General features: G+C 38.8%; 1 protein-coding gene across 8 annotated transcripts in view; it reads right to left on the bottom strand.

The window, feature by feature from the left end:
- Positions 1–1,295: 1,295 nt before the first annotated feature.
- LOC126100417 (eukaryotic translation initiation factor 4E transporter-like) overlaps positions 1,296–11,535 on the bottom strand; it is a 274,981-nt gene continuing 264,741 nt past the window's right edge. For 4 of the 8 annotated variants that reach the window (XM_049911013.1, XM_049911016.1, XM_049911015.1 and 1 more), the window contains 2 exons: positions 7,370–7,498; positions 1,296–3,627 (listed from right to left, as the gene is read on the bottom strand). In XM_049911013.1, the coding sequence (XP_049766970.1) occupies positions 3,335–3,627; positions 7,370–7,498 (422 nt within the window). In that variant the 3' untranslated portion in view covers positions 1,296–3,334. The remainder of the gene's footprint in view (positions 3,628–7,369; positions 7,499–11,535) is intronic. The other 4 variants (XM_049911014.1, XM_049911020.1, XM_049911017.1 and 1 more) reach the window with 4 other exon arrangements.

The following is an 11,535-nucleotide window of genomic DNA, read 5'->3' as shown; positions in this document are numbered from 1 at the left end:
ATGAAAAATGGCAACTGATTCTAAAGAAAGGAAACTGAGGTTACCCACATGAGTATTAAAAGAAATACTAAATTTCAGTTCCATGATAAATCACACAGATCTAAAGGCTGTCAGTTTAACTATAGGAATTACAACTACGAACAGAGAGAATGTTGTGGGGAAGGCAAACCACAGACTTTTTTGGCAGAACCCTTATAAGATGCAACAGGTCTACTATACCTATACTACACTTAATTCATCCTTTGCTAGATTACTGTTGTGCAGTATGGGATCCCTACAAGATAGGATTGACAGAGGATATTGAATAAGTCTGAAGACAGGCAGTTCGTTTGGCTGTCATGGATATATGATATGTGAGTCAGGTGTGGAAATCATTAAAACAAAGGATTTTGTTGCACCAATGTCGTTTCATGAAATTCCCATAACCTTGTTTCTTCAGTCACCCAATCACACCATTGTGCATATTGTGCATGCATGCAAGTACAAGTAGCCCAGCAGACACGGTGCCACCAAATGTGTTGTTCATTTTGGTTCCTAAAATCTATCAAGATAGCAATAAAAAAAATTTGGACACGAGATGTTAGTAGGGATCGAACCCAACCCAAAGGCTGAGCAGTCTCTTGCAATGTCTTCTATGCTACGAGAACTAATATTAATCACAACTAGCGGGCCATTTTAGTTTGTATACACAACTGCCCAATTGGCTAACTTCAATGCTAATTAACTCTGAAACAGTGAAGTGTATCAATTTTTTCTTGATTATTTCTCAGCATGACCTACCCTGTTCTCCTGCGAACCTCGCAGGAGAGCTTCTGTAAAGTTTGGAAGGTAGGAGACGGATACTGGCAGAAATAAGGCTGTGAGTACCGGGCGTGAGTCGTGCTTTGGTAGCTCAGATGGTAGAGCACTTGCCCGCGAAAGGCAAAGGTCCCGAGTTCGAGTCTCGGTCGGGCACATAGTTTTAATCTGCCAGGAAGTTTCATATCAGCGCACACTCCGCTGCAGAGTGAAAATCTAATTATGCTACTGATATCTTTGCTTGCAGGGATAAAACTGCCTTTACAACAAAACAGCAATAATCACTTGAAGTCTACAGTTTTACAAGAATTAAATCTGTGCCTATGAATGAGGGAACTTGAGTTCCTCACTTAGGTGCACTGAATCACTACATTTTTTTAAGAACAATAAATTATGAATGTTTAGTTTTTCGGATGACAGCATGTAACTTGAAATGAGAGCTTAATTTATGTAAGTCATACAGGGTCTGTTAATAAGGTATAAATAACACATTTCTTTCTTCTCAAAACTTTATGTACATCAGTTTTCTACCACTTTACAATGACAATGACATTTCAAAAGAAAATCAAGAAAACACTGGGAACAATGGCTGGCACAAACTTATTACAATTTTTCAACTGTTTCAATGTAATCAATGCTGATAACTGAAAATCATCAATAATGATGAAATTCTATACTACAGTCTTCTGTATTTTTCCTCTGGACTATCAGCACCAACTACAATCACCGCAGTGTTACTGTTTGCACTCACGAGTATTAACATTAGTAAGATTTTTACAATATACACTGAATTTGGTGTGCTCTGGCCCAACATCTGTGCCATTTTCATAAATATTTATATACACATTTATGTACATTATACAGCTGCTCTCTCCGTCACTATAATACATCATCAAAATGTCGTTCTTCTAATACTTTTACTCTATTTTATTTGAAGCAATTTACAGAAAAAGCAGAATATAGCTACACAATTTTCTTCCTATAATGTATCAGTCATGGTCAATCACCCAAGAAACAGATCTCTTATTTCCACAACAATGTACAGTAATCGAAAATATATTTATCACACATTTGTACTTTCATTCAAAATACATACACACACACTTCACTGAACACATGGCCAAACAAGTGCTACAAAATTACTTAGCACAAAACATCACACAAAGCTTTAAAACAGTCTTATATTTTGTCCCTGAAGAAAACCATAATGGAACAGTTTGTTTTCTGTCAACTGGAAACATGTATGTTGCTTACTGCAATCATAAAAATATTTCCTCAGGCAGCACTGAGCGAAAGAACAAGTTATGGCAGTTTTGTTTAATGTACACACGCATTCAAAATACAAAGGAAAATGAAAGTTTATAAATCAAGATAAACAACAACATTTTAAAACTTTTTAAGGAATGTCAGTTCATAATCACCTTGATTACTTCAAAGAATTTCAACAACATTGAAGAGCAACAATGAAGTAGCATCAAATACGGACAATATTCAGTCGTGCAGAATGTCATTACACTAGAGAACGGTATTGATACAACTTGTTCCACTTTCATACCCAAAAGTATTCTGCTGTTCTCCTTGACAAATTATTACAAGATTAATCTAACATCACATCAACTTACTATAATAACTTTTTAAACTGCATGCAGTTAAGGTAACCTTTTCATTCAATTACAGTTTCTGTGTATCTGTTAAAACTGCACGCTTGTGTCTGACATAATGAACTTTGAATGTTTAACTATGATAATGAAATACTGCTACACATGCTGAAGTAGAACATATTCAGTAAAATCAAATTAATGGACTGGAAACATAATAGGCCTCTCAAACCTTTATGTGACGTCTGAAATTTACAGAATATTTAATGCAACTCCTGCACTTTACTCTCTAAACTGATTTGCAAGAAACTGTGCTCACTTATGTAGGAATTCAACAGCTACCATCAGCTTCAGAGTAATTTTCACACACCTGCTCAACACAAAAAATTTAAAATTTTTGAAGTCCTATCCAAGTTGCTTACAATAAAAGTTAAACTCTCATAATACTAATCACTGTGTTAACATCGGTCTGAACAGAGTGAAGAGTTCTGTAGCACACTCTTCAACAGTAGCATTCACATTTACGAAAATTCAGTCTTCTTCTTGGGTTACTTCCACTGCAAGGGATAACAGTTTACGTAAGTAACTTTCATAATATAAACTCTAAGAAAATTTACAAAATAAGTAGTACAATGCTTAATCACCAGACTTTTTACACATTTGTGGTCACATGTATAAAGGAAATAAAGACCGCATCACCACTACACACAGCACGTTTCTATCTACACAAAAATGTGCACAAGCACCTGCAACCCCCCACCCCCCACACACACACACGTCAAACTACTAAACTTTCCAGCACCGAAGTTTTCCTCACATTGTGATGATGTCTAACCAATATCTACAGAACTGTTTACTCTTTGGAAGAGATTCTGCACGACAGGACTGCACCAGCCTGAGACATAATGAAGTAAATGACAGCAACGAGAAGACAGGTACTAGTTGTGTACGGCAGCTGCAGCTGCAGACTGCTGCAGCCGTTCCAGTTCCTCAAGGCTCAAGACATTTGGAGTTGATGGCACAGGGGGCATATTAGGCAACTGGCCTGCACGTGCTTGGGCCAGCAACTCTGGAGAAAACCAGCGAGCCAACTGGTTACTGGTTGGGGAAGTTGACCTGTTCTGCTGAGGAATTGCACTGTTCCGTGTTACGAGCTGCTGAACTTGTTGTTGCGGCTGTTGCTGGGATGGTCGCTGCAGTCCTCCGGCCAAACGTGACTCTGCAACTGTGCCTAACACATCATTTAAAAGGTAATGTTCATATCACAAATGAAGGATGTCAGTTACAGAGAAACAAAAAATGAATGGAAAAACTACAGAAACAAACAGAATAACTGTCAGAACTATTACAAAAGATGTTCCCTTGGCACATAGGAATGTCACTGGCAAAATCTATCCTCAGACCAACTTCCACAGATACAATAAACTTCGCCAGGTAGTGATACCATCTTTGGATTACAATGAAATGAAAGATTTTACGAGGTATTTTGAAGTTCTACTGATATAGACCTTTGTAGTTCAACAGAACTTACATTTATATTAGGAAAAAATCCATTCATATCTGCACACAGTTTAGTAATCTTTACACATTTCTGTTTAGAAGTATCATTTAAAAGGAAAACAAGTGAATAAATAATGTTAAGATGAAAACCTGCCTCTTTCCTGTAGTAACTGAATAAAAAAAAGTTCTCTATTTAAACACACACACACACACACACACACACACACACACACACACACACACACACACACACCAAAATCTTAATAATAATTTGATCTATTTTATAAACCTGATGAGTGCTGAGCACTATTACTTAGTAACTGATTATATTTACTCCTTCCATTATTTACAAGATATTTTGGTAGATATCTATCAACAATTGCAAAACTGCAGCTTAATGCTCTTTATTAGGTCAACACATCAGTAAGTACACAGCACTGTTAAATCTGAGGAGTGTCAAGTCTCTTCCTGATGACATTACAGCTGGAAAAATTTTGTTTCAGGATAATAACTATTCTGGCTGGTGGTAATATAAAGGATGGAATAGTCAATATTTTGAAGTGCAGCAAAGGCTCCTCTGAAGCAAAATGGATATTCTTTTTCTTCCATTAATACCTAGCAGAATAAATTAGGAAGATACTACTTTGAAGCTTTTAGAAAATGTGTTACTGTAGCAATGAACATTCTGTTGGTCACTTCAAATGTGACTTTTTCTAGGTTTGTCACTTCAAATGCAACATTTTTCAAACATTTTATGCAATATTTTAACAGTATTAGCACTAATCTGTTTATTGATGAGCTAGTACCATCACTTGCCATTAAGTTCTCAGATTGAACAAAATTGGAATTTTGCTTATGGAACCTAATGAAGACAAAGGAACAGTAAAAGGTGGATATGCATGACAGATCATGAAAATGTTGCCCTCCAAAGAAAACACACACATGAAAAGCAGCATTAGAATGCATTTTGATGGTATACAAAGAGTTAAAGTTGGCAAGTCTTCTAGAAACTAGACTGTGGAGCATCTTGCTCAAAATACTGTAATTGTGTGATCTGACATAACATGAATAAAAATGAAACTTTCATACTGACCCAACATATTAAAAGTAAAAGATTAAATCGGAAAATGGAAAATTCTTTGTTGTTGTCTAAGAATAGAAATTAGTGCAATATTTGATCTTGCGAAGCTGTTACCAGTATGTGAATTTATCTGCATAGCACACTTTTTGCAATATTGTGATATCTTATAAATTTTTACCATGAAAGCTTTATACCCCTGTCTGCTTTGTTGTGGAAGATTGGTTAATGTGAAGACATTTCCAAAGCAACTGTTATATATATATTCATACCCAGGAAATTATTCATTTCATTTAATAAGTGTGCTACACTACTGAGTAAACATAACACTTACGGAGTAGCAAATGCCCCTTTATTACATCAATTCACCATTATGGCAAAGAGTTTTTTTTCAACTAAGGGATTAAGAAATAAGATTTCTTTCCTTCAATTGAAATAACTGTGATATACTCTTATTTTGGATGGAGCAACAGGAGTAGGTAAATACGCAATTATAGATTTTTCTCTTGCCACCTTTGCTCCCTTTGTTGCCTGTTCTGCAAGGATACATGCAGTTTATCACATGTAGTGACTGTAAAGAAGGGAGTGCAAGTATTTGTGTTGCAACAAATGCAGCAGTGAAATGTGATTAAATGGAAGAAGAAAAGTAACAAGTGGGAAACCATATGAAGAGCAGGAAAGGAAAATGTTTAAAGTGGGGGAAAAAGTTTTCAGTACTATTGTGTTCTAAGTACTCTGCTTCACATCTCTAAACTTAAACCTAACACTGCATTTCTTTACTCTAATTGTCAAAGCATTGTTTCAATAGCAATGGAACTGGAACAAAACTTTTCTTCCTGAAATTTTGTTGATTACTGACGTGTCTGATATCATGTCTGTGTATAAAATACAAGGGATTGTTAATCAAAACTTGTAGGGATGGCATATTAAGAAGCAGCAGGGATGTTATAATGAAAGCACTGGGTAATTGTGTGGTTGACCATGTGTAAATTTATTACTTTCTTTAACTCAGATGAAAGTTCTAAAAACCAAACAGATGAAAGTAATGAAGCATGGAAAATCCAAGATGGAATGTAACAATATTATGAAAAGGAAAGTTGCCACTCACCATGTAGCAGAGATGCTGAGTCCATCTGCATCTCCGCTATATGGCGAGTGGCAACTTTCCTTTTAATAATTTTGTTACAGAAGAAAGTAAACCAAAAAAGATTCGCAATCTGATACATGGCATGCATCCATGTGCCTGGTTAAAATGACGTTTTATTGACTTTTACATATGATAGTTTACTTATGAAGTGAGCCAAGACGTTGAAACTGATAACACTGAGCGGGAGGAGGGGGGGAGCGGGAGGAGGGGGGGAGCGGGAGGAGGGGGGGGAGCGGGAGGAGGGGGGGAGCGGGGAGGAGGGGGGGGAGCGGGAGGAGGGGGGAGCGGGGAGGAAGGGGGGAGCGGGAGGAGGGGGAAACATCAATGGTAGTGAATGGAACAGCTACACCTTTGACACCAGGGCAACAATATGTAGCTGATTAGAAAGAAAAAGTACTTATGTTCAACAGGATTTCTTGTACTGTTAAACAGGAGGATGGCCAGGGCCGGTGACACTGAATTTGAAGGTGTTTAAAGATGGTAATACTTTAATTACAGCAAAATTACCATATTTCTTATGATGGGAGAGTTTAAAAGCCTAAGAGTTTCAAAACTTTGAAAATTTATTTCAACATAGGTAGTTTAGAAGTAATGGTAACAACTTAAGCAACAATAGAGGTGTTTCGTCATCAATCAGCACACAACCATGACAATAGTTCGCTACCTTTTGGACAAATACAGATCTATACTATTTGGTTAGTAGTTAGACAACTACATTATTTACACTCTGCCAGAACTTTCCATGTAATTTGAATATATATTTATACTGTGTTATAATAGCTGCTGCTAAGGGCCCATTACCAAACTACTAACAATTACATACCATTCCAATAAATGTCTTTTTGCTTTGGATGTGGAGGAGGGTAAGAGCAGATGCTACATGAAGTGATTATAATGAAATGATAGTATAATCTAACTCATCAAAAGCCCTATTATGAAAATAGACAGCTATCACAATTATAACGTTGATAATGTTGTTTTCTGTGTGTTCTAGGACGAGACAAAATGAAAAACCATTAGTGGCAATGACAACCCTCATACATAGAAGTTTATTCCTCCAGCTTTATATTTCTTGGACCTGCCATCTTTGTATCCAAAAAACGTAACACTGTTTTTCAAATTTAAATTATTTTTTCCATGCCAGCTGAAGAGACTAAAGTTCAGCATGCAAATGAGTGAAATTAGTCTCCATCATCAACATTAAGACAAAGAGCCAGCCTTTTGCAATTAAATATCTTCTGTAATTACCTGGCTTTGAAGTGTTGCGCCCTGTATTATAGTTTTGGTTGGGCAAAATCTGTTGCACAGCAGGATTGATGTTTCGCTGCTGCTGCTGCGACTGCTGATAGCCTACCAGCTGAGCTTGCAGTGTTTGAGCTTGCAAGAGAACACAGTCATCAGTTGCCATGATATTTATTGTTAACCTACATATGTCTTACAACTTAAATATATAAAGTAACTTGAAAAATTGAATGTGTAATTTCATCATTTCTGATTCCAGGAAATGAGTTTTCCAAAGCACATTTGCAATTCATTTCTCACCCGAGTCACTTTATCTGTGTCAGCCTGATGCTATTATAGTTCCACTCATGGATGGTGTATGGGAAAAAACAGCTGTCTGTACATACCGTATTTACTCGAATCTAAGCCGCACTCTAATCTAAGCCACACCTGAAAAATGAGACTCTAAATCGAAGAGAGAAAAAAAAAAAAAAAAAAAAAAAAAAAAATTCCCGAATCTAAGCCGCATCTGAAATTTGAGACTCTAAATTCAAGGGGAGAGAAAAGTTTTAGGCCGCACCTCCGAATCGAAACAAAGTTGGTCCATTATAATACGAGAGACAATTTAGGTCGAATGAATGACGATACAGCTGCAGTAGTTTGGTTCAAGTTGTAAGCTTAGCAGTTAAGCTTTCGCAGGTAGCCATTGCTATGCATCAGGCGCTCTGTCCATATTTATACAGGTACCCTTTCTTTTTCATGTGCTTCGTCTAATTTGAATCGATTGCTTATTTTTCTTTGATCTGATAAGTGCCGTTCTCTTTGTTATAGGTGTTTACGTCAGTCTAAGCTGAAAATGCATTACTGTACTGTGTCATGCGTTGTTTGTCGCATTCTGATAATGAGTGTTTATGGCCAGTCGCTGCTCGCGGCATGGCTTGCTTATGTGCACAAGAGAGAGAGAGAGAGAGAGAGAGAGAGAGAGAGAGAGAGAGAGAGAGAGAGAGAGAGAGAGGGGGGGGGGGAGGGGGGGGGGGAGAACTCGTGTCATTAGCGAAACAATGGCAAGAGACTGCTATTTATTGTTACTTACACTGCTGCTTTCTGTGATAGTGATAAACAAGAACCAAATAATAGACTGTGTATGATAGATGATGTTCTGAACGAGAGTTTAGCGAAAATTTTTCTCCGTTTGAAAATCTTTGCAGACGCCTCTTCAGTACATTACATTCTGCACAGAAATTAGAGTCATCTTGGATTTAAAAATCTAGTCAATTGCCATGCTTCATTTCTGACAGTATCACTATTAGGCATAAAAATAATATGAATATAAACATGACATGATATGTGTATTCTTCCGCGTTTGCTGTTGTCTCTCTCTAGTTTCGTAGTTTATTAGGCAGGCAGGATTTAAATGAGATGATAGCAAACACGAAAGAATACATGGCAAAATGTTTATATCGTGTAATTCTTAATGTGAAGAGAATACTGCATGTGATTCACAATTCATAAAAGTCCCTATTAGCAACCATCTCTTCTCACAGGTATGAAAAAATTCAGAACATAGAGTTTCCCATATTGACAAACATACCAAACAGTCTTTCCAGTCGGATTTTCGTAGTTCATTGAAATGCTGCTACATTCGAAGATGAACAATACAAAATGTGTATTTACTTTGTTGGATAATGTATGAAAATGCAGTGGTCAAAACTCGGGGTGGAGAAAAAAGCTCGTCTTCCACCTTTTTTTTAATAAATTTATTTACTGACGCAGAGGTTTTGGTGCCAGTATTTACCTTCGCGCCTGCAAAGCATGCCTGTGTAGCGCTACATATATTCAACGGCAGAAGTTAGCGCAGAAGTTAGCTGTGTCGGCACCTACCAACATTTTTCAGAACTTCCGCACACTTTGCACTCCATTCTAAGCCGCAGGCGGTTTTTTGGATTACAAAAACCGGAAAAAAAAGTGCGGCATAGATTCAAGTAAATACGGTATTAATATAACTGAATTTCTGTAAATTTAGCTAATTAATCAGTATGCAAGGTTTACATTACACGTAGAAAAAATTGAACAATGGAAACTAAGTTGGAATATCAACCACATAAGAAAAATTTACACTGATCAGCCAGAACATTATGACCACCGACCTACTATCGATATAAACCCATCCAGGCAATAGCAGTGTCACCTGGCAAGAAATAACTGCTAGTCAGACACATGCACTTTTCATGTAGTATCAGTGAGTGTGCTGTTCGTATGTAAGAGTGGGGAGGTGGTGATTGCCCATAGGCTTGGCATGAGCATTTTGGAAATGAACAACTTGTCAAATGTTCGAGGAGTGCTGTCGTAAGTGTCTTTAACATGTGACTAAACCAATGTGAAACCACGTCCAGATGTTGGGTTGGGTGGCCATTGCTTATTACAAATGTCTGACGCTGTAGCCTGAGCAGACTGGTGAAACAGGATAGGTGGTGAACTGCTGTGGAACTAACATCAGACTTTAATGCTGTGAGTAGTACAAGTGTGTACGAACACACATTGCACCGAACCCTCCTGACAATATGCCTCCGCATCCAACAACCCATGCATGTTCCGATGTCAACACCACAACATCGACAACTACGACTGAAATGGACAGTGGCAAAGCACTGCATGGCCTGATGAATTCCAATACCTTCTTGATCATGCTGATGATAGAGCACGAACCCGTCTTCTTCCAGTGAAACGGTTCCATGGCACCTGTACTGTGGGATGGAGACAAGCTGGTGGTGGCTCCATTTTGCTCTGAGGGGACATTCAAGTGGGCATCCATGGGTACAGGGGAACTGTCACAAGGCACCCCAATGGCCAAGGAATACTGTACACTGGTTTTAGACCACATACACCCTTTCATGACAATCTTGTTTGGCAACAGCAGCGGCCAGTTTTCAACAAGCAACAATATAAAGTGCCACATCAAAAGGCCGGGAGTGTGATGGAGTGGTTCAAGGACCACAGTGGTGAGTTTCACTTGACGTGCTGGTCCCCACACTCATCAAATCTGAACCCAATATAACATCTCTAGGGATTCAAACGTGGCATCAGAGCTCACTGGCTCCCTCCCCAGAATTTCCAGGAATTAGAGTGTGTGTGTGTGTGTGTGTGTGTGTGTGTGTGTGTGTGTGTGTGTGTGTGTAGGTGGTTATGATGTCCTGGCTATTCAGTGTAGATTGCTATCACCGTAGAAAGATGACGTGTAAAGTTGCAGATAAGCACAATGGAGACAATTACCCATCAGCTTTAGGCCAAAGCCTTCTCAGGAGAGAAAATAGATACACATTCATTCACACAAGCATACATCATGCACACACAACTGCCCAAAAGCTCGGCCCAGAATGAAAATGTCATGTAGACGGAAAGCAGCAATCTTGATGGGGTTGGACAGGGGAAGGGACTGCAGGGTAAATGTGGGGGAAGAGAAGAGGGCTATTTAGTGGTGCGTACAGAGACTAGACTGCCGACAGGCACAATTTCTGGAGGCAGTGGGATGGGAAGGGGCGCTGGAAGGAAGGGGGCATTGAAAAGGGTGAGGAGCAGGGAAAGGGAAAGATGGGTAGGTGTATGGGAAAAAAAAAAAAAAAAAAAAAAAAAAAGGTGAGGAGAAAAGAACAGAGGGGGATGGAAACTATTGGGTGGAGGGTGTGAATTTCAGTAGGAGTTATAGAGGATAACTTCCATCTGGGCAGTTCAGAAAATCTGGTGTTGAGAGGAGGATCCAAATGGCTAGGGTAGTAAAGCGGCCACTGGAATCTAGGATATTATGTTCTGCTGCATGTTGTCACAGGGTGGGTTATCTAGCTCTTGTGCAAAGTTTGTAGGTAGCCATTCCATCCTAGTGGACAGCTGGTTGGTAGTCATACCAATATAAAAAGCTCTGCAGTGACTGCAGCAGAGCTAGTATATGATATGGCTGCTTTAACAGGTGGCCTGGCCTCCGATGGGGTAGGATAAGCTTGTGACAGCACTGGAATACAGAAGTGCTGGGTTGGGTGGATTGGGCAGGTACTGCACCTAGGTATTCCAGATGGATATGATCCCTTTGGCAAGGGATTGGGATTAGGAGTAGCATAGGGATGGACTAGGATGTTGCAGAGGTTGGGTGGGCAATGGAACACAACTGTAGGAGGCCAAGGGAAAATCTTGGATAGGACATC

The sequence above is a fragment of the Schistocerca cancellata genome, chromosome 9, assembly GCF_023864275.1.
Source record: "Schistocerca cancellata isolate TAMUIC-IGC-003103 chromosome 9, iqSchCanc2.1, whole genome shotgun sequence".
Taxonomy (NCBI): domain Eukaryota; kingdom Metazoa; phylum Arthropoda; class Insecta; order Orthoptera; family Acrididae; genus Schistocerca; species Schistocerca cancellata.
Note: the sequence above shows the minus strand (reverse complement) of the source record. Positions and strands in the feature narration are given on the sequence as shown.